This window comes from Uloborus diversus, chromosome 1 (genome assembly GCF_026930045.1).
Source record: "Uloborus diversus isolate 005 chromosome 1, Udiv.v.3.1, whole genome shotgun sequence".
NCBI lineage: Eukaryota > Metazoa > Arthropoda > Arachnida > Araneae > Uloboridae > Uloborus > Uloborus diversus.
Window position 1 is genome coordinate 14921968 of NC_072731.1, and position 24050 is coordinate 14946017.

Consider the following 24050-nt stretch of genomic DNA (forward strand, 5'->3'; position numbering starts at 1 on the left):
ATAGTACTGCTCTTGCAATGTTTCGGAAAGGATGGGGGGTTGGGTTGCAAGAGGGGGGTCGAGACTTTGTGTTTCTTAGTGCGTAATTCAAGAACTAACATCCTGCAAAAAAATGAGCTTTTTCTCAATTAGTTGCTGCACTAAAAGTGCATAATCATAGTACTGCGCTTGCAAAGTTTCGGAGGGGGTGGGGAGAAAGGCAAGAGGGGTGGGGGTCGGGACTTTGTGTTTTTTTAGTGTATACTTTATGTGCTAACATCCTGCAAAAATTCAGCTTTCTCTTAATTAGTTGCGACCCGAAAATGTTGAATCACAGCACTGCTCTTGTAATGTTTCGGAGGGGGGGTGTGGGGAGGAAAGCAAGAGAGGTGGGGGTCGGGACTTTGTTAATTTTTAGTGTATACTTGGTCTGCTAACATCCTGCAAAAATTCAGCTTTTCCTAAATTAGTTGCGACAAAGCCTATTTTTTTACCTTCATTGACTGGGCTATCAGGGGAATGAAGAAACGAAAGAATGGTCAACAATGAACGCTGTCTACTGGAGTTTAGGGTTAATCCACTGGAGTTAGGGTTACCATTTCAAGTATCAAACAAAGCCATAACCAAACAGGCGATGGCTTCGTTCAAATGTAGAAGCAATTTTCACCCATCATACCTTGACCGGCGATTTTCCAGTAGACTAATAATTAGTCTCTGTTTCAGTCTTGATTGAAATTCATTTCTTAAGACTACTTTTGAATAACTGTTAGATCTGTCTTAGCCTTTGCGTATTCAGTTAGACATTCAGTGCCTTATGAGCTGAGAGTAGCTGCTCATAAGAATTTGGGGATAAAATAAAATAAATATGAAACTCACCAGGAGCAAAAACATCTTCAGCGTAGCTTACGGAAGGTGCGACTAGAAAAATGAGGGCAATTGAGATTGGAAGCATCATCCTATAAAAGTGAAAAAGCTTTTAAAATGCAAAATTTTTCTTTTAAATAAGATTTGCATGATTTGAATTTCAAAAGATTAGGTCATATAGATGTAGTATAAACTAGAGCCGCTATATAAGACTATATACGTTTAGTAGCCTTAATATTGACTAGATACACGACGCGAAATCGGTTCCATGGACAACTAAGACCATCTACATGAAATACACCGCCAGCTCAGTCCAGCCGAGGACTGCAGTTTCGTGCTTATTAATGGGCGGTAATTTACTGAATATACCTTGCCTCGCGTTCAATCTTCGAGTTGAACCGAACCATTGCTTCGGTCACTCGTCTGGTCTGCTAATTCTATATTAGCTGCCAGTTTGTTTCGCACTCTTGGCTTCCTTAAGAGGTTTTCCATCTCCAGCTACTCGACGTTAAATCCCGGTTATCACACATTTGCCATTTCAACTGCGCTTGCGCGCGGACTTAGCTGATTTCAAAAGTCTGGCTAAAATTAATTACAAACATTTTTAATTTGGTAATAAATATGAGATGGCAACAGATAAAAATTAGAAATCACAAAGCTTTCTCTGATTTAGTTTTTAGGCCTCGATAAAGATTAAATTTTGCGTCTTAATTATTAATGGATTCGGTGTCTGATTTGTCTGTCCTTTTTCAGGACCAAATTTTTAAACTCAGAAAAGCGTACTAGAATTGCAGCATCACTTCTAATACAAAGCCGAACTCTCAACCTAAATAAAAATGTATAATACTAAGTTGTTTACGCCTAACGTAAAATATCGACAAAAGACGGATTTCTGTACTCATATTCCAGTCATTTTTGAAGTACACAACGTGTTTTACATTTATGTTAAATAAATATTTCCAAGTTAATAAGTATTGAAGTGTCATTTTTCTCTTAAGATTATCAGTTATTCATATCCGTAGTTTCATGTAATATATCACGAAATCGCTGTGAAAATATTCTAATCGCATTCATTAATTTGGGGGGACTCTCGCTCAGCTTAAATATAAATAAGCAGCACGAAGTCTTAAAACAGAAAGCCCAAAAAGACAGAAAAACAGAAAGTCCGCGCGCAAGCGCAGTTGAAATGGCAAATTTATGATAACCGGGATTTAACGGCTAGTTCTCCAGCTCAGTCACTTTCCTATGCCGGGCTGATGAGTGCTAATAAGCACGAAACTGCAGTCCTCGGCTGGAAATGATTGAGCTGGCGGTGTATTTCATGTATTTCTGCTTTAGCCCTGGCTAATGGGCGGTAATTTACTGAATATAAGACCATCTAGTTACTAGATTCTAGTAGACGGGGCAGCGTACGAAAAGCGTATGCGCGCAAACAACTTTTGCCGTAGTAGCCCACGAGGATGCAAACAGCGTCAATCCACTGGAGGTCAGTGGTTTCATCCTCGTTGGCTACGCTTTTACTTCAAGATTCACGAGTTCAATGGCGGCCAGTGGTAGCTGCTACCAGAGTTGTGTTTGCCCACGGTTGCCATGGGATTGGCAAACGTCTAGCTAAGACGAGTCTATCTGAATGAGGTGGAAAAGAAAAATTTTGATGCACGTGTTTCGTTCATTTCAAAGTGACTATGCTTAATTTAGAAGCGAACACGGGTCTCCAAAAGCTGGCATCCGTAAAAACTAATAGATACGTCCATTTCCGCCTGCAAACCGGATTTTAATCTCATCGGTGGTCACACTGCATCTATTGTTATTAGTCCAGTCGTATACCTAATGAAAAGTACACCCCTGGGAAATTTCATGAGGAAATCACAGGACTATTCTAATACATTCCTTATGGTTTATATCAGTAATTCTCGACCTGTGGGACGCGAGCACACTCAAGGAGGGGGGAGGGGCCAAAATATGCAAGAGAAAATGTTATTTCAAAGAATTGATTTTCTGACTGAAATGAAAAACAGATATACAAATAAAAAAGAAAATGCATTTCAACATACACTCATGTTTGTGAAAATTGTAACACCAAGAAGGAACTATGCAAATTAACCGAAATTTACAGGAAATGTATAGGAGGATAAGATATGCAAATGATTAGAATTACAGAAACGTCGCGCATGCGTGGACCGAGAAACGCCCTCTGAATTGAGGCATAGACTCAGTTTATAAAGGGCTGTAAAGGTTTTTTGAAATTATTGTATGATTATCTGTCGATGGTGCATGTTTCTCTAGTACTCAATATGCCTCGTCCAAAACGCAGAGCGTCATACGAACGAGTAAAGGAGTTTGCATAGGGCCACTTGATCGGCATGCGTGAGGGTGAACTTACGTTTAGAGAAATTAGTGGCCGTCCGGGGCGTAATGCCTCAATTCTGATGGACAAAGCACGATGAAATTAGCCGAAGGCCGTGCAACCGAACGTCGGCCACGGGATTATCGACACCTCACCCGCCTAGCTGTGATGGATCGTAAAGTGTCCTCTCTTACGCTAGCACAACTTTGGAGTATGGCAACAGGTGTCACGTTTGCTGCATCCACGTTTCGTCGACGTCTGATGCGCCAGGGTCTGCATGCAAGAATTCTCCTATACAGGATTCTCTTCACCCTCAGCCATCGTCACTTCCGGCTTCAATGGGCTCACCAACACGTCCAATGGCGTGCAGACTAACAGATCGTCTTCTCAGATGAGTCCAGATTTAATCTGCACTATAATGATGGACTTGTACGCGTCAGACGTTACACATGGGGACGTCACCTCCTAGAGTGTGTAATCCGACGTCATACCAGCATAACGCCAGATGTCAGGGTCTGGAACGCTATTGAATATTAAGGGGCAGTCCCATCTAGTCCGAATTACGGGTAACCTGAATAGCGAGCGCTACCTCAGGGAGACTGTGACGCCGGAGGTACTACCCTTTCTTCAGAGCATTCGTGGTGCAGTGTTTCAGCAGTACAATGCACGTCCACTTCTCGCCCGTAACGTACAAGTGTTCTTCGGTGACGGCAGGTTACGCTACTTCCTTGGCATGCACGTTCTCCGGATATGACGCTCATCGAGCATGTCTGGGATTGCATTGGTCGGAAACTCGGCCATGTGTCCCGTCCGGCAATTGGTACGGATGAACTTTGGCTTCCGATTGAAGCCATATGGGATGCTGTTCCCCATTTGACATTCAGCACCTTTATGATTCGATTCCAAAGTGTGGACAGGCTCGCTTAGCAGCGTGGGGTAGCTACATTCGATATTAATTTACGCCTGTTATTTTTATTTCGTTGATTTGCAATTTAAATCGTTTATTTGTAGCACTATCTTTATCTTTACTAACAATAAAGCTGAAAGTCTCTCTGTCCGGAGGATGTCTGTAGGATGTCCGGAGGATGTCTGGATCTCTGTGACGCGCATAGCGCATAGACCGTTCGGCTGATTTTCATGAAATTTGGCACAAAGTTAGTTTGTAGCATGGGGGTGTGCACCTCGAAGCGATTTTTCGAAAATTCGATGTGGTTCCTTTTCTATTCCAATTTTAAGAACAAAACTATCATAAGATGGACGAGTAAATTACGAAATTATCATAACATGGAACCGTAACATGGGTACAAGCCAATTGGCGAGAAATCACCATACATTATTTGTAAATATACAGGCGAACCAAAAGATCTTTTAATTTTTCTATTACGGGCAAAGCCGTGCGGGTACCACTAGTGAGTAGTATGTGCAATTCCAATGATTCCTTCATGTTGCCGCAATTTTCACAAACATGGGTTTATTTAATAATTATTTCATTAAAGTAAACAACTTCTGAATCAAAACTTACTTAATAAAAACGTACCAAATTAAAACGAAATTTCGTAATTATTAGGGACTTTTTTGAACTTGTCTTGAAGAACTAAGTTTTTCGAAGGATGGCGTCATATTAGAAATAGCCTCTCTCAGTTTTGTTTCTATATTTAGTCGGAGATATGCGTATATTTTGTCTTCAAAGAAACCACAGCAGAAAATCGAGTTTCAAAAAGGTTGGATGTTGAAAATGGTAATAGACTGCGAAATGCTCTTGTTTTCAGAGCGAAGAAAAACTTCTCTACTCCTAACCAAAACTCAAATAGTGATTATTATTATTAAATTGTTTTATTTTCGCCACTTGTCGTAAAGTCTGCGAATTTTTCTTCCTCATCAATGGAGAGTCCTTCGGAAATCTTACGAAATGGATCTCTAACCCACTTGTAACTTGTTGTCATTACAAAAAATAAAAAATAGTGCAGTAGATAACTAAATTAAGTAATACAAATAAATGTACACACTTTACACGATGATAAAATGATAAATATTAACTGTAAGATAACTTTCTGAATCTTACTCAGTGAGATAAATTACTGGGACGAGGAGGGGAAAAAAGGAGTCAGAAAAGTGTTCCCTAAAGACCTTGAGCAAGATATCTATTATAGAATTTTTCAAAAAAAAAAAAAAAAAAATAACGTACTGAAAAAAGTTAAATTTTATAATTTTGTAACATACTTGCGATTATTTGCTTATTTTGTTGTTTATTTAGGTTAGTTGAAAAACTTTTGCCAATAACATTAAATATTTCCTTTATATAGCTGTTGATTTATTATTATTAAGTTTTAAGACAAATGCTGTCAGTTTAGAAAGGTAAATAAAATTTCCCCGCTTAATCAAATACCCCGCTTTTTCGAATAATATTTCTCGGAAGCGACGATATTCGTTTAAGCGGGACCAACAGTACTGAGACAGACATGCTGAATTTTGGATTTTTGGCTAGTGCAATGTTTAATTCAACTCGGTAGGACTCAGGGATGATAATGGAATCAAGTAAAACTTTCTGAACACAGTGTGAAATTTTTTGAGACTGTAAGGAAGCTCGCCCCCCCCCCCTCCATAAAACTTTAAATATGGATACTAAAATCATTAAAATCATTGGGGGAAAAAAACTTTTAAAAGTTTTTTTTTTTTAAATAATTTTTTAGTTTTAGAATGTGTTGTCAGCCCAGAATTTTCGGAAACGGCAACCCAAAGTTTTCGGATCACAAATAATCCCGGTAAGACCTAAACTCTTGCATTTCTTTTTTCTTTTCCAGTTTAAAAATTTTAACGTAACATTCAACAATAAAATATTGCAATACAGCCATCGGCACAATACTTGGGGGGGGGGGGGGGGTAGGGGGGGACTTATTTTTTAATCTGTTTTTTTCATTGTGTATTATCATGCAAGGTACGTGTTGTCATCCAAGTGAGAATTTTCCGGGTGATTCTTAGCCGCATTTTGCTTGAAGGTAATCATATAAAGGGTGTCCCAAAATTAACGCAAGATTTGAATTTGCCGCCATTTTTGCAATAAATGGTTGGCAACCCTGAAAAAAGAACAATGTGACAGCTGAGAGTTTAGGGTAATCAAAAATGGAGCGTTATACGATACAATAACGCGCTTTCATTATTGAACAATTGTTTCAAAAATAATGAAAGTTGAGGCTGGTCAAGCAGTTACCGTTATTGGCGCCCGTTATCGCAACACGGTAATGCACGGGTGGTTGTGGGCTTGTTGACATAGACCTTTGAATTCAAATAACCCCATAAGAAGCAATTTAAAAATGTTAAATCACACAATCTAGGGTGCCAATTCTGATGACCGAAATGAGAGAGTACGCGACCAGGAAATGCCTTATGCAGTAATTGAAATGTTTCACTCTCTCTAGCTGTATGGTACAATAACACCCCATTTTTACTAACCCTAAACTCTCAACTGCCAAATTGTTCTTTTTTCATGGCTGCCAACAATATATGGAAAAAATGGTGGCAAATTCAAATCCTGCGTTAATTTTGGGACACCCTTTACTTTAAAGGTCTTGAATACTACTTGATACTATGGTTGGATTCTTGAAACATAGTTCAGTGGCAGAAACTCCAGGCTCATATTGCTCAGCTGAATGATTTCATGTGATGCAGCAATATTCAGGAATATAATTTTTCTTCTTCCTTTATCCATTTTCTCTTTAATGCCATTCAATCGGTTATAAAATCGTGAATGTATTTCAGGCTTTCCAAGATTCATAGGAATTCCCGAGTACCGATTGTGAACATGTTCAGTATATAGAGAGGTAATAATTGAAGGGGATTGAAAATAGTGTTTATAAAACTGGGTGTTCAGCGTTCATATTATATCGTGTAGCGTTCATATGATAGGGTGTTCAGAGTACTGAGAGGTCAGCCTATGTTATATCTATGGAGTTTCGCCGGGACCATCAAAATGTGTTCAAAATATCGGGGTGTTCACATTAGAGAGTGTTCAGATAGAGCAGGGGTGTCCAACTGCAAAGAGCCCACGGGCCAGAATTCCGGTCACTGATCACATGGTGGGCCGCAGTTTGAAAAGTTGAACAATAACCTCTTACCTCTTATACAATAACAATTAATATTAATTAATTATTAATTATAAAACAATGAAACAGAAGGATTATAAAGCAATTAGCTTACATTTGGATGGGAAAATTGAGGCCGATCCGCCTTCTTTACAAACTCAGGAATGTCAACATCGATGCGGGCCGCACAATATGCGTTGGCGGGCCGCATGCGGCCCGCGGGCCGCCAGTTGGACAGCCCTGAGATAGAGGAAATTCACTGTATTTAGCACGGTAGTGGAACCTTGGAACAGCTTACCGAAGAGGTGGTAATGAGCAAGGGAGTACATAGTTTTAAGAGGGCCATTGATCTTCACTGGGGATTGCAAATTGACTAGGACCAGTCTAGCTGGGCCCAGAGCCTGTTGCTGGTCGCCACTTTTATATTTGTATTTGTACTCTCTGTCTCAAATGTGATAATTCATAAGTATGCACATTTTTTTGAAAATATTGTAATGGTTTTCATTCCAAATTCAGCGTTAATGCAGAAAAAAAAAGTTCATCATTTATAGCAAGAAAGAAAATGCTGTCGAAAAGACATGAAAGGAAATTATGAAATGGAACGTTCTTAGGGAAGAGAGGGGGGGATAAAAGTTAAATAAACTACTGCAATTACTAGTTAGTTAAAAAACATACTTACACAGCTTTGTGCTTCAGTTGCTGTTGTAAAAAAAAAATTATAGCTACTTCTGGACAAAGTTGCGCTTTTATGCATCTTAAAACTCAGTTTCACTTTTGTTATCAGTGAGGAACTTTGCTCAGGTTGTCATGAAAACTTGAGCCTCATTGCCAGAAGTTCCGTTTGAGAGAGAGAAAGATAAAAAAGAAGGGGGGGGGGGGAATGACCTTTTCAGAAATAAACATGCGTAATTTTCCGCAGACCGATCAATGTGCATTTTTTATACACTGAGGTGCCTTGGTCAAGATCTTTTATATAAAAAGATGTTCGAATAGGATTAATTCCTGAAACGCTATTGAGGGAGAAACAGATAAACCGAAAAACGGACAAATGAGCATCAGACGGACATTCCGACAAACGCACATTTCCTTCATCTCACAATGCTGTTGATGAATTTTTTATTCTGAAGTTTCTTAATTAATTGTTTTGATTTTCTTTCTTGTGTTTAGAGACATTTTCACGAGTTAAGACTTTCTTTCTCACGTCTTCACCTTACATTTTTACAAGTATTTAAGCTTTGTAAAGAAGATCGAGGCAAAACGTTTGCAAGCAAATGTATGATTCTAAATTTAGACCTGGAAATTCAAATCTAAAGCTAGTTGCCAGTAGTCGGTAGTAGGTGCGCACCCAGCAGTCAACTTCGGGGTTGGGCTGATTTCATACAACCTATACCCCTTTTGTGTCCAGAGGCCATTGAATTAAGTTACGTTTTTTACTTTCTTCTATATCTAATATATAGAAGTATTGGATTCGTGCAAATTTTCGAATTTCGAAGGATTTGAACGTTTTGAGATGTGCTGAGTCCATTTCGACCATTTTTGGAAAATGTCTGTCTGTCTGTGTGTGTGTGCGTATGTGTGTGTGTGTGTCCATGTGTGTGTGTGCCCGTGTGTGTGTGTGTGTCCATGCGTGTATGTGTGTGTCACGTATGTGTGTGACCAGTTTTTTGTGGCCGCTCTACAGCAAAAACTACCGCATGAAATCGAACGAAATTCGGTACACGTATGTGCCTCTACATGAACTTGTGCCCATTGGTTTTTGGCGTGAATTCCTCCAAGGGGGGCGGGAGCAATAGGACGGTTTTTGAGTATTGCGTTACTGCTATTCCCCAGGAAGTGACTGGCGGAATCGAACAAAATTTGATCCATAAGTTGCCCTTAACGGGTACAGGTCCTGATTCAATTTTGGTGTCATTAGCTCAAACGGGGGTTGAGCTATAGAACGTTTTTTGTCGTCAGTTGTGACTGCTGTATTTCCAGAAATAATGAACGTAATCAAACAAAAATTTATCTACAAGTAGCCCTTAGAGGGTATAAGAAATTATTCTATTTTGGCGTCAAAAGCTGAAAAGGGGGTGGCGCAATCGAACGTTCTTTTTTTTCCATTGTGAGTGCCATATCTCAAGAAATAATGCTACGTTCTGGATGAAATTTGCAATAAATATGAATCCATATGTAAACAGGCGTTGGTTCAATTTTGGTGCCAATCGCTGCATGGGGGGACTGATTTTTTTTATTTGTGTGAATAAAAATAGCTTTATAATTGCAACAATAAGAAAGATAAATCGTAATTCGCAACTCCAACGAACTATAGGGGGCACTGCAGTCACTGTCTAATGGCCGACTTAAAAACTAAAACAAACGCATGTGGTAACGAAGAAAATGCTAAAAGTGTTGTGATTTTTGTTCGTATGTATGATATTTTTCGCTTTATTCTTTTTAAATTAATTTTCAAAGTCTTGTGGATATTCTGGCCCACGTAGAACGAAATGAGAATTCAAGAAGCATTACTAAACGTCAAAGATTAATGCAAACTACGTAGTTCGTAGTTCTAAGCAGCTATTTCCATGATGTTGAATTCGATATTTATCAATTCTTGATAAAACAAAATAATAATTGTGGCCTGACAAGAACAACAATTAATGCTAGAAAATTCAATATGACATTACAAATTATTATCGAAAGAAGATGATACTTCTTTGCCTTGCTTGGCTAGCGCTTATTGTTTTGCATTTGTTGCTGAGTTATTTCTCTCGAATTCACGAATCGGTTAATTTAAAATTTTTCTGTTTCGATTTTTCTAATTTCTGAGTTACGATTTAATTATGTCAAGTTATGCAAATCATCAACAAAATTCTTACGGATATATGGTGGTAGTTTTCCTTTCAGTTGATTGACCATTATTTCTTTTTACTTATCGAATTCTGTAATCTTACTACCATTTTATTCCACTCATGATAAAAATTAAAAATGGTTTAACTAAAACCGCGAAATCTCGCCAAGGCTACTTTGCTCGCACAATACTAAAACTATAACCCTAAACAAATTTGGCGAAACCTTTCAGCTGAGAATAAAAGGAATAAAGTAAATTCTTTCTCGGTGAAACATTTTTCATTTTGTTCTACGATAATATATTCAAGAAAATATTTTGCATACCGTCCATTCAAACTAAATACTGTTGTAAAAGATGGTTAGTTAAATTAATTTAAGATTAAAAAAAACTCATATTCTTACAAATTCATACAAAACAATAAAATTTTTTACCTTATATAACGTTATCCAAGTTTGTTAATCCAGTTTTCGCTTTCACCATTTTCAATCAACTCATATTTTAGAAGGAAATAGGGAAAACTAACATTATTTTGAGAAGCTCGAGAATACTACTAAGGGACGAATTAATTTCTGTAGCTGAAAGCAAACTAAGACTCATCGATTGCGTTAATAAATACTCAGAACAAACTGCCTGTGTTTACGTCAACAGACACACGTGGAACGCAACGTGGCAATGTTTTAGTTTCATCGGCAGTTTTGTAAATCACCGCAAGGTAGCGTATTCGAGCGCTGGAGTTCCGAATAGACTGTCGTCTGCGTTTATCTCGTGATTTTAATTGCATGGATGTAATCGGAAAGATTATCTCAATCATAGACTAATAATAAGAGTAGACCGAGCTTTCCCAGACTTGCTGATGAAAAAATTTGTTCATGAATACATCATGTGACTGGTGGAAGGCTTGGCTAAAACTTTGGCGGCATGGTTACTAGATGGCAACATTATCTATAGTTTGGCACTCGATATGTATTTTAAGACGTAATGTATTTTCATTATAATTTTTTTTTCCGGGTGCAGAGATTTAACTGTTTTTCTTTTAGTTATGCATTATTTTGTCATTAGTAGTTTTCACTGCCTGAATTTTTTATTTACTAAGTCTACTAATTGGGGTCTAAGCGATTGCTTCTCCCACTTGAGGCGGTGGGTCAAGACACCTTTGCTCCGGATGTACTTTCCTCTCTTTCTGATGTAAATTCTTTCATGTGTTTTTCATATGTAATCTGTACTGTAATAAAAAATATATTAAGCGTAACGAAGGCAAGACACTCAGATTGTAGTCCTCATCAAAATAAACTCGTGCAATAAGCACCAAAAGAAAGAAAATCTACTAATTCGGTTTTCATCTCTAACATGTTGCATTTGTTTCTGTCGTGATTCAGGAGACTGAGTTTCGCAACATGTACTTTCTTCACGGGCTTTTTACCCACAACGCGAGTAAAAAGCCCAGCACTTTCAAAACCTCACCCGTTTTGTGCGACGCAAAGGAGGGTAATGTGTTTATGGGTCTATGTATATATGTATGTTTGTTCCTACATATGTGGCGTTGTAGAAACTAAACGCCTTGGCCAATTTTGATGATTCTTACGTCAATCGATTTGTCTTAACCTTACAAGTGTCACTAAACACAGTAATCAAAATTCATCATAGCAACAACCAGCCGCTTTGTTGTTAATTTGGCATCGTATCGCACGCGTTTTTGCTGCTTGCATTTTTTGTTTTCGGAATCAGTGGCCTAAAGGCTTCATTTTAATTTTAATGGAATCAATGATGGTAATTTCTTGAATCTTTTGCTTTAAACGAATATTTGTAACCTTGGACTTTAATTTCGCATTAAAAAGAAAAAAATGCCCGATAAAATGCCAGCTCCAGAGTTACGTGACATATTAGTAAACTCATACTAATAATTGCGTTAAAAATCTTTTATCTGTACAATTGTCTAAATATTTTATTTCATTTCTAGTCTGGTACTATGAGGGATTATGCTGACATTGAAATTTGCTTTCAGGCAACTTTCTACTTTGAACTGTCAAGTTGACCGAGTCTCCCAACTTAAAAAAAAAAAAAAATTGGTAAAAAAGTTGCATTTTATACGTCGGTTACTACATTACTGTACAAGAAGCTGACCAGCCTTACATATAAGACAGGATCGTGAGCATAGCACTTTATCCCCGGACAAAGACGCAGTGAAGGTGTGACAAGGAGAACAAATTTAAGCAAGGTGCCCCCAATTGAGCCCACGATCGCATTTAAGGTGCTAAGGCAACTTTCGGAGCAAGAGCTTTCCTCCCTTCGGCCATGAACGTTCCTTAAACGTCATTTGATTCCATTATTAAAAATTGAATGATTTAATGTCACTTAAAAAAAACACACTAACATGTTCAAAAATGTAATCGTTGTTCTAGGGTATTTTCATCATAGACCCCACAGTAATGTCAATTTTTGAGAAATGTTTTTCATTGTTATAAGGCTTTCTAGCTTCTTTTTAAATTATTCTAGGGTATTTTCATCGATAGACGCCACAGGTCTCCATAGTAATTTCAATTTTTCCCCGACTGCGCGTGTGCGACGCAAAGGAGGGTAATGTGTTTATCAGTCTATGTATGAATGTCCGTTCCTATGTGGCGTTCTAGAGGCTAAACGACTTGGCCAATTTTGGTAATTCTTACGTCAATCGATTGTCTTAACCTTGGGAGTGTCACTAAACTCATGACAGTAATCAAAAGTACCATTTCAAAAACCAGTTGCCATTTTGTCAGTTTGAGATTGGCGCACGCTGGGTGTCGCACACTGTGTCGCACGCTACCTGCGTGCGACAAATGCAGGTAGTTTTCACTGCCTGAAAATTTTGTTTACTAGGTCTACTAATTGGGGTCTCAGTGGCCGAGTGTCTAAGCGATTGCTTCTCTCACTAGAGGTGGTGGGTCAAGACACCCTCGCTCCAGATGTACTTTTCCCTCTTTCTGATGTAAATTCTTTCATGTGTTCTTTATATGTATTGTGTACTGTAATAAAAAATGTATCATGCGTAACGAAGGCAAGACACTCAGATTGTAGTCCTCATCATAATAAACCCGCGCAATAAGCACCAAAAGAAAGAGTCTACCAATTCAATTTTCATCTCTAACATGTTGCATTTGTTCTTTTGCCTTGATTCAAGGGACTGAGTTTCGCGACCTGTACTTTCTTGAGAGGCTTTTTTAGTTTTGCGAGAAAGATTTGACTGAAGAGTCGTTTTCGATTTCGCGTCAGCATGAGTTATACAGGCTGTTCATAAAGCTGTGCTATGGTTGACTTAGTTCGCGCATTTTTGTCGAAGGTCAAGCACATGTAGCTTTAAGCCGAGTTAGGTCCCTATCTGGGGTGATTATCAGTAGTTTATTCGAGCGCAAGTTACTTAATAAACCTCATGATACAAGCAAACTTTCTCAATGAAATGACAAAGTTACCAAATGTACCGTCTTATAATCATAACAACTAAGTCAATGAAAATTAACTAAAAAGTGCAAAATAAAAAATTATTAAATAAAAACAAAAAACCCGACTGCGTAAAAACCAAAAAAACTAAAAAGAAAAACGTATTAGCCCAGTAGTTTAGAATGTATTAAGTACTACGAAATAACATCGTTGAAATAGTTTTATAACCGTACCAGTGTTGCCAGATGGTCAAATCCAGATTTCCCCAATTCCCTTCCAACTTTTCCCCAAAAAGCGATGTTTTCTATCAAAATTCCCCAAATTTTCCACTAATATTTTCATAAAATGAATCGAGTTCCTCTAATATTTTTGTCTCTAGAAATTTTTTTTTCCCCGAATTGTCAAATTTTCTTATAAAATTCCCCAATTTTTTTTTTCTTCACATTTTCGCTCTTTTTTGTCTTTATCTTTATCTTTCTTTATCTTTACTGATAATAAAGCTGAAAGTCTCTCTGTCTGGATATTAGTACAGTAAAATTAGGCCAAAAAATGGCCAAACCCAAACATCCGAAAAAAAAGGTGAAATCTGTTGCAAATTACTACTTACCCTTCCAGCAAGAAGGGGTAAAAAGTCCCAGCACTTTGCGCGTCGGGTTTTGGGGGGAAGGGGGGGGGGGTGAAATAATCCCCTATTTAAATAAAAATAATTTTTATTACTTAAAAAAAATTCTCAAACCTCGCAGAAACCGCTCTATAATAGTAAAAGAATAAACTCTCACAGAAAAAATTCTAATTAACAGGGGTGCACAGGCGGGGGGGGGGGAGAATGGGGGGGTTCATGGCACAATTTTGCGTCATTGGAATTTTTAAGGCAGTTTTTTTCAAGGGGTATTTCTTTCTTTTTTGAGGGTTTTTATTCTGGATGGATACTCCGTCACACTTAAGGGGTGCGCCATCGCTTTTTTTGGGGGGGGGGGGGAACCCTGAATTTACATTCTGAAATCAACTATTGCAGTGAAGTTCACGAAAAAATTTCCCTGATTTAAACTTTCCCGAAGTACAAAATGCCACACAATGATATGGCAATGTCAGAATGATAATTCTAAAAGATCTAAGCGAGCTCAGTAACCAAATTATTTGTGACTGTAGTTATTAAACTGTTTAGAGCGCTGTAAAACAAAATTCCTGTGCAGCATAAATAAAGTCCAAATTGACCAAAGTTTCCCTACTTCTTGATTAACAAACTTCAACTATTCTACAATCTTTTGCCATCACCGTAAGGGGGAACAAACCGAAATTGCCAATAGTGAGACGGGCAATGCTGCAATACGGCACCCTCTAAGTCAGTGGGGGTTCTCATTTGCAAACACCGAGCTACCTCTCTTTTACGCAGCTGGTTATGTGAATTATGCTAAATATGCGGACATATACTTGCAACACTATCTCAAACTTTTGAGTACATTATGCGATAAAAAAAATTTGATCACATCAAACATCAGCTAAAACATCAGCTATATCCAACGATCTAACGCAGTGACAAATTCAGGTGGTCTAGAACCTGAAGTGATTCAACGATAGAACAAATCTTGATGAGAGCAATAAGCAATACAACAATAGAAAGCTAAATAATTAAACCTTTTGTCTCCCAGTTTAGAAATCACTATCCGTTTCTAAAGCCCCCAGAAGTTTCTTCCCTCTTAAGTTGGTAGTGGTATTGCTCGTTGATGATAGGTGAGTTGCGATGAGACCTTTAACGTTCGGGTAGTAACATCAAAGGATATTGAAGGCAAACAATTTTGTAGCATTTTTTTTATAAAGGAGGTGAACAGTTATGTCTTTAGCTTCTGTTACGAGAGTAGTTACTATCTGTAAAGATGTGTAAGCCAAAACCATCTTTTACACCGAATGGTATGAACAGTAAAGATGGAATAACAAATTGTTAAAAACTTCTGGTACGAGTTATGCGCTGATCCTCCATCAGTATTCGATGAATCTGGTTTCAGAAGGAAAGAAATCTTGTATCGTTAAAGTGTTATTATCTGAAGCAAAAGTTTCATCCACCATCACAGAACGAGCAGCTGGTGTCATATATGAGGCAGTGAGAAGCAAAGGGATGTAAGTGGACATTTTCAAGTTTTGAATAAAACGCGTTTAAAGATAAGATCCTAGGTAGGCTTTCATTGATTTTCTTTTCTAAATCATGCTGTATAGAAGCACTTACCAGGTCTACTAGTATTGTCCGTTTTTCACTAGTTGAGACTTGGCCACGCCCCCAACACGTGGTATCGGAAGATTCTATATGCGTCTTTTAGGGATGAGGCTTCAGACCAACACTGAGAAAGGTTGCAATTGGTCATCGTTATCGCGCTGTAAGAAGACGAATGTTCTATAATTTTCTAAGAAATTACCTCCTACCTTCTTTCCCGAAAAAAAGGTGTGCTACTAAGACAATTGTTCGACTTAAAAGTATTTTAAGATTTGCAGTGTTTTCTATACGTTTTGGGTTAATTTATCATTAATTTTGCGAAGGAAATCCTAAACTTTCTGTCTTTCACGCTAAGTAAACATTTTCTGAAAAAAGTGGGTTTTTCATAGGTATTCTAATTATAAATCTCTAATCGCATATTGTTAACTTTGCTGGTCAACCATTTCTCACCTTATTTTCGATCCGATTTTCTTCTTTAAAGCGTTTATTAAATATTACACACTGCTTAGGGATAAATGAACTACTTTTGCAATATTTCGAACTGTTTTACTTCGAATATAATGAAGAATTAATGCGTTTTCGAATTGTGTTTGTTGTTACTTTGCGAATACGGGTCATTTTTAAAATAATACGTAGATTTGTAAAGTGAACAAGCAAAAATTAATGCCAAAAGATTTTTTAACTATAACCGTATTGAAAAATTAACAAAAAAAAAAAAAAAAAAAAAGAAAGAAAGAAAGAAAGAAAGAAAACGACAGACGATAACTTTAATTTCGAATTTTTCTGAAAATATTTCTCTGTCACCTCATTTTTGGCCCATTTCAAACAGTCAATATTTTGTAAAAAAAAAATGTTGAATTGATGTAATCATGTAGAGACAGTATGAAAAAGTATTTAACTACTATTTCGATTCCTAGGCACTTCATTTTTAACCATACACATTTCAAGCCTACGAACAATTTTGGAAGCCTCAGTAGGTAAGTTGCACTCTGCGTGACACATTTCAATACTTTAGTACTATTTTTTTTCCAATATGGCTTTTATTCTTCAGAAATAAAAAAAAGGAACAAAACAAAAATTAAAGCTTTTCACATGCCAATATGGTTATCTACAGAATAATTGAATAAGTGCCTGAAACAACGTTTTATGTTACTGTTTTAACCTATTTATTTTTGTAAATACAAAAAAATATACATGCTTTTTTATTCAAGTTTTTTCGATTACTCTAAAAGTAATTCAGTTCTTCCAGTACTTTTACGGAACAGCGTTACGTGTGGGGGTCATAAAATAGATAAGAAATAACCAAATGGTTTTTTTTCTACTCGCATTTACTACTCTGCTTCTGTATGTATATTTAAACTATGATTTTTTGTATATATTTATCCAAGAACACTCTTCATCACACTTATTTTTTCCTGTTTCACGTATCAACTAGTTACTCACGCAGAACATTAATGCGAATTCCATAGCATAATATTCCACATAATGCGAATTCCATAAAGTTGAGCAAAGCCAACTCAACGCGAATTTAAATACGAAAAAAAAACTTTTTCCCCCGAGGTTTTTCAAGGAAAAAATTTTTCTCCAAAGAATTCCCCTCAAAACCCATTCCTCCAAAAATTCCCCAGATAGCACCAGATTTCCCCAAAATGGGGAAATTTCCCCCAATCTGGCAACACTGAACCGTACACACATAAGACAAAGCATAAATTCAAAAGCAGAATAGAAGGATCAACAGTCGGGCCCATTCAAATTTTACGGGGTTTTTGAATCAGAAAGGAATGGGCCCCGACCGTTGATCCTTCTATTCTGCTTTTGATTTTATGCTTTGTCTTATGTGGTGTACGGTTATAAAACTATTTCAACAATGTAGTTATTTAGTAGTACTTAATACATTCTGAACTACTGGGCCTATACATTTTTCTTTTTAGCTTTTTTGGTTTTTACGCAGTCGGGTTTTTTGTTTTTATTTAATAATTTTTTATTCAAATAATGCTGTATGTTTTGCGCTCTTTTTAAATAACTGTAAAAAAAAAATCTTTATGTTATAGAGAAGTCAATTTAAAACAATAAATGAAATAGTTTGATTAATGTATTCCTTTTTATCATTTTGAAACTCCCTGTATTTTTTATTTAAATGAATTTTATGAGCTTTCCGGTGAGCTATATTATTTACTGTGACTGCAATCAAACAGAACTTGAAATTATCATTCCCAAACTTATACAACAAGCACATATCGAGAACTAAAGATAAAAATATCTGCCACCACTCGTTTCATATCTACATATTGACTCAGGTAGAAAGTATTTTAAGGAATGTCTCTGATGTCGGCAAAGGTTTCAAACAAAGTGAAAGTGAAAGTGCTTTATTTAAGAGATTTTGAAGAAATATGTTTACTTGAAAACTGCTTTTAAGTGCTTCGGCAACGTTTGGGGAAAGAATAATGTTTGAGGACTCTTCTCTGCTATTTTTTTAAATTTAAACTCGAAATGCGCAATTTTAGACGATCTTCGATGACGTCGTTAGAGGCGGATTTCAGGGGAGGGGGTAGGGGTGCTCCGATGGAAGTTTTAAAAAATGAAAGTCTTTTTTTCTGTTTTCCCGAAAGCAGAGAAATAATCTCAGGAATGGAAGGAAAATTCCCTTTCCGTTATTTTTCTATCCGTAAATTTGAGCCGCAGTTGAATCCTCAACTAATACATTAATATCTCAAAAATCATTCATTAGTTAGGTCAATTTTCATTTCAATATTTATTTAGTACTAGCGGACTCGACAGACGTTCGTCTTAAAAGGTTTATCCTACGTTCGAGATATAGAGACAACTTTGTATTGAAAACACTAAATTATTTTGAGACCGATGAAAACTCTGAGATTAAGGAATATTCGAGTTATGAGTTTTCGAGTTATTGGGAGTCGACTGTACTTAATAACAGAGTACAAAAAAAAAAATTGTTTATTCATCATTCTCTGCCAAAGTTTCTTTGGGCAATTTTCAAACTTTTCTTTTTTTTTTCAAACTTAACGTGTCAGTGTTTTTAATTCCCCCAGATTCTAATTTAAAAAAATAATAATAATTTCATAAAAAATGTACTCCTGTTTTTGAAAAGTACGTTGACGGTCTTAGCTAAGTATTTCCCTTATAGCAACTCAGTTCATTTTGTAAAAGAAAGAAGAAAAAGAAAAAAAAAGTAAAATATGTGCTACTTTTATTTATTTATTTATTTTTTTACTTTAAGAGTGAATGAATAAAATTGCTTAGTGAAAATTAGACATGTAAAGCTGCATATCTATGTTCACTGGTGTCAACTTATGATTTTCTCAGTTTTCCATTTCTTTCTTGCAGGCAACGGGGGCTTGTTTTTTTTTTTTTTTTAATTATTATTATTTCTCCCATCTTCTTCAAGTTCAGATGAATTTCATTCACCAGAAAATTCCTTCACTTTCCATTAACTTTTTACAGGAGTGCCCCCCCCCCCATGAGCTAGGGCGCACCCCCTAAATATCGCGAAGACCCCCCGAAAGATAAGAAATCACCCAAGTAAAAAATACCAATCAATCCCCCCCCCCCCTCCCCAGGTGGGCACGTCTGCTGTTTAGTGTCTTTAGGACGCTCACGATCTATGCTAAGAACATTTTTGATATTATTAAATTTCTTCTACGCAGTCCTAATAAAAAATATAAAGTATCACAACAGTATATACAGGTTGATTAGATGGGACTGTAGTTTCTATCTTATAGAGTTGAAATTTTTCAGTTTCAGAACGTCTTCCGAAAACGATGTCCATAAATATTGTTCTCAGAAAAATAAGCTCTTTCAAAAATTGGTACAGTAAAACCTCGCTACAACGATATTTTGGGGACCAAAGAAATATACTGTTGTAAAGAGGTATATTGTTATATCGAGGGCCTACATATTTTGGGAATACAATAGGTTTTTTTTAAATTTTTATGTTATATTATAAATTTTATTGGCAAAGTTGGGGGGGTTGTTTCCTTCAGTCAAAAGTAGTACTTTTGGTCAATGAAATTGATATAAAAAGCAAAAAAAGACATGGACCCAGAAAATTCTTTCATTTTCCCAACAGTTATTTTTTAATTAATTTTTTTTTTTAATGTTCGATTTTGCAAACAAGGCGTGGTCTTGAAGACGTCACAAATGATGCTCTTTGGCGCATTCTGTACCGCGTTTCCACGTTTGATTAATCAAGAAGCGAATTAAAATTGCGCTCTACGCTTACTATCAACCATATCGTTGCCAATACACGTGAGTAAAGATGCGAATTAAATATTTTGTTCTGAGAATGGCAACACACAATGGCATTTCATCATTTGTGATGTCATCGGCAAGAAATGTAAACAATGAAAGCTCACTGATTTAGGTAATTTTTAAAAATATTAAACTTTAACAAATTATTTAAAAAATGGTTAGATCCTATGTTTTTAATCATGTTCTTTCAGAGAAAAATACTTTTAAAATTTTGGAAACGTCCCCATTATGATTAAATATTACTATCAGTTGAAATAAATTCAGAAAATAAGCTCATAAGCATACCTGAAATCCGTTTCTATTGAAAAAAATCCAATATTATCGTTTGTTTGGCCGCTCTTTTCACTGTTAAGTCAACCAACAAGGTATACATTGAGTCCAAAGCTCGAAAATGGTATTTGTTTGTGGATGAAAGAGTTGAAAAAAATGTCCGCAGAGAAGGAACTGATGGAAGTGCTTCTTGGATCGACAATAAGGATTGCGACGAACTCGTATTATCATCTTCATCTTCTTTTCCTCATCAACGTCTTCTTCACCACTGTTTTCCATCTCACCAGTAATTTCAGAGAAAATTTCTTTATCAGTAACTCTAACGAAAACAGTAAGATCGTCATCCGCTGTCAAATAATCCTCCACGTTCACTCCATATTTTTTGCCCATTTTTTCCTCGAGTTGAGATGCAGATGCTTGGAGATTCAAAATAATTTCTTGATCGTCTGAAATATTACTATCTGTGGAAATTTCATCACTATAAGATACAGTTTTATCTTACAAGACACAAAAAACGGCCTTTTTCTAACAATTCAGAAATGTTTTTGGTTTTCTCTGTTACTGCCTACCAACTTCCAAGGTGGGCAGTACTGATGGTGAGATGGAAAATAGTGGTGAAGAAGACGATGATGAGTAAGAAGATGAAAATGATAATACAAGTCCGTCCCAATCCTCATTGTCGACCCAAGAAGCACTTCAATCAGTTAAATCTCTCACATGCGTCCTTAAAATTTGCAGCTTTAAAAGAATCTTCTACTTTATTTTCAATACCTAGAAGTATCGATTCAACCAAAAGTTTCCTTATTCTTTAAAACACTTAATTATGCCCATGTCGAGTGGCTGCAAAATGGAAGTGCTGTTGACCGGAATTTTTTTTTTTTTTTTGACGTTTTGTAGTTTTAAAGTTGAGGTGTGAGCGGATCAATTATCAATCAACAAAGCTATTTTTTTTTCTTCCTTTTCTTCATTTCCTTATCTAACTTCAGCAACTATTCAGAAAAAAAAAATTGGACGTCATCCAAGTCTTTTTATTGGCATTACATTCCACGGGAAGACTTCTCACATTCTTAGAGTACATTGGCTTCAATGTTTTGCCGGTAACAAGAGATTGAATTTTGCGTGTTCCTGTACTATTGGCACACAGAAGAACAGTCAATTTTTGTTTTGATTTTCTACCGCACCCTTAAACGCCATTGTTCTATTAGGTAGGAGTTGAAATAACAGCCCAGCTTTTCATCAGCGTTATAAACGCCTTCTATTGCATACTTTTGAAGAATATCCTTTATCTTCTCTTGCCTCCATGCATTTGCTTCATTCGTCGAAGCAGATTTTTTCTCTCCGTGAATTTCCTGGAAAATTATTCCGTGGCGATCCCGAAAACGCATTAGCCAACAATTTCTAGCTTTAAAAATTTCGTTCCCTAGCATTGCTGCAAATTTCCGTGATTGTGCACATAACAAGGTTCCATTTATTGGGGTATTTGTTGCCCTCATCTCTTGAAGCCACTTTAGGCCGGCAGCATCAATGTTTTCATTAGTCGCGACTTTTAGTCGTTTTCGCTTTTGATTAACTGAATTTGAGTTCACAGCATCTTCAATCTGTTTCCTCTTCTTGAGGAACGTTGCAACTGTAGATTGAGATAATCCATATTTCTTAGCTGAATCAACGTGCTTCGTTGAGTTTATCTTGAAATGGAAGTTGCTTTGTCCCTGCCATCTTAGGGAAAAATACACTTGTGAACAAAATCAAATCAATCTTTTTCGCCGATTATGTGACAGTGATGAATGTGAAGGGTGAGTTGGATTGGAATACTGATAATAATTCTTACAGTGGTGAAAAGGAATAAGAACACAATGAGCAGTAAGTCTTCTCTTGTCAGAAAAAACGGAGAAAAAGAGAAAAAGTTGATAAAATAGGATATTTTTTATTATTTGAAAACCAAATTATCGTACTAAAGGGGGGGGGGAGTTGAAAATTAAAAAAAAACTCGTTTTACAGGGGTTTATTGCTGTAGAGAATATCGCAATATTGAAAGGAGGATAACATTAATCCCTATGCGAGTTCACCGGGACCACGAAATATTATCGTAGTAGAGTTGTATCGGATTATCGTTGTATCGGATTGCGTTGTAGCGAGGTTTTACTGTATACACTTTCGCTTGGTTCCCGAAAAGAGCGTGTCGTCGCCGATGAATCATAAATGCCTGCATGCGCTTTTGGCAGGCCGGTCAACGGTTTACAATGCTGCCGCCCTTGAGACCTTCCGGGAGCTTTTATGGAGCAGAAACAAATTCACCAACGTGTAAACTTTTAACTATCAGTTTTTGATGACGTTCTTAAAAATAAACTTTCGAAATTGCAATCTATATTTTTTCTTTTTTTTTTCTTTTTTTTGCCAGGAAACTAGGAAGCATTTATCGTTTATTGAACGTGAACTTTATGATTTACATCTTTCGGTTTCTAATTCCATTCCCGACTTTAACATTATTGACAGAAATTCTTGGTCTAGAACAGTTGCCAGATGGTCAAATCCAGATTTCCCCAATTCCCTTCCAACTTTTCCCCAAAAAGCGATGTTTTCTATCAAAATTCCCCAAATTTTCCACTAATATTTTCATAAAATGAATCGACTTCCTCTGATATTTTTGTCTTTTAAAAAAAAAAATTTCCCCAAATATCCAAATTTTCTTATCAAATTCCCCAACTTTTTTTCTTCCTATTTTCGCTTTTTTTTTTTTTTTTGTCTTCTTTATCTTTATCTTTCTTTATCTTTACTAATAATAAAGCTGAAAGTCTCTCTGTCTGGATATCTCTCTGTCTGTCACGATCTCTGTGACGCGCATAGCGCCTAGACCGATCGACCGATTTTTATGAAAGTTGGCAAAAAGATAGTTTGTAGCATGGGGGTGTGCACCTCGAAGCGATTTTTCGAAAATTCTATTTTGTTCTTTTGCTATTCCAATTTTAAGAACATTTTCCCGAGCAAAATTATCATAAGATGGACGAGTAAATTACCAAGCTATCATAACGTGGGTAAGTCAATTCGCGAGAAGTTTATCATGCATTATTTGTAAATATACAGGTGAACCAAAAGACCTTTTAATTTTCTACTACGGGCAAAGCCTTGCGGGTGCCTCTAGTCAAAAATACAAGCTCCTGATCGAAAGATAAGAAATAGCCAAATGTTTTTTTTTTTTTCTACTTGCATTGGCTACTCTGCTTCTGTATGTACATTTATCTTTTTTGTATACATTTATCCAAGAACATTCTTCATCACACTTATTTTTACCTGTTTTACGTATCAACTAGTTACTCCCGCAGAACTATTATTGCCAATTCCGTAGCATAATATTCCACATAATGCGAAATGCGAATTCCATAAAGTTGAGCAAAGGCTAAACCAACGCTGTTTGATACAAACAATGTAACTACTACTTCTTGACGCGAATCTAAATACGAAAAAAATTCTTTTTTCCCCCGAGGTTTTTTCCCTCAGGTTTTCCCCAAGAAAAAATTTTTTCCCCAAAGAAATCCCTTCAAAACCCATTTCCCCACAACTTCCCCAGAGAGCACCAGATTTCCCCAAAATGGGGAAATTTCCCCCATTCTGGCACCACTGGTCTAGAACCTTTCGTTCCTCTGATAAACATCAAATTGTTTTGAAAAAGAAATTAGCTATGCTTTTTAAACTTCTCATGTGGTTCCTCTTGATAATTTACCCGTTGTTAATAAGAATGTTGTTGTTCATCTTTCTAGCGTTCCATTAAGCAATTCTCAAATTGAGGCTCTAAAATGT

General features: G+C 36.6%; 1 protein-coding gene across 1 annotated transcript in view; it reads right to left on the reverse strand.

Moving 5' to 3' along the window:
- The window catches only part of LOC129228052 (progranulin-like), a 42231-nt gene extending 34220 nt beyond the window's left edge, over positions 1–8011 (reverse strand). Inside the window, exons 1-2 of the mRNA XM_054862689.1 lie at positions 7949–8011; positions 856–935 (exon numbers count right to left, since the gene is read on the reverse strand). Of these exons, the coding sequence (XP_054718664.1) occupies positions 856–934 (79 nt within the window). The 5' untranslated portion in view covers position 935; positions 7949–8011. The remainder of the gene's footprint in view (positions 1–855; positions 936–7948) is intronic.
- Positions 8012–24050: the final 16039 nt, after the last annotated feature.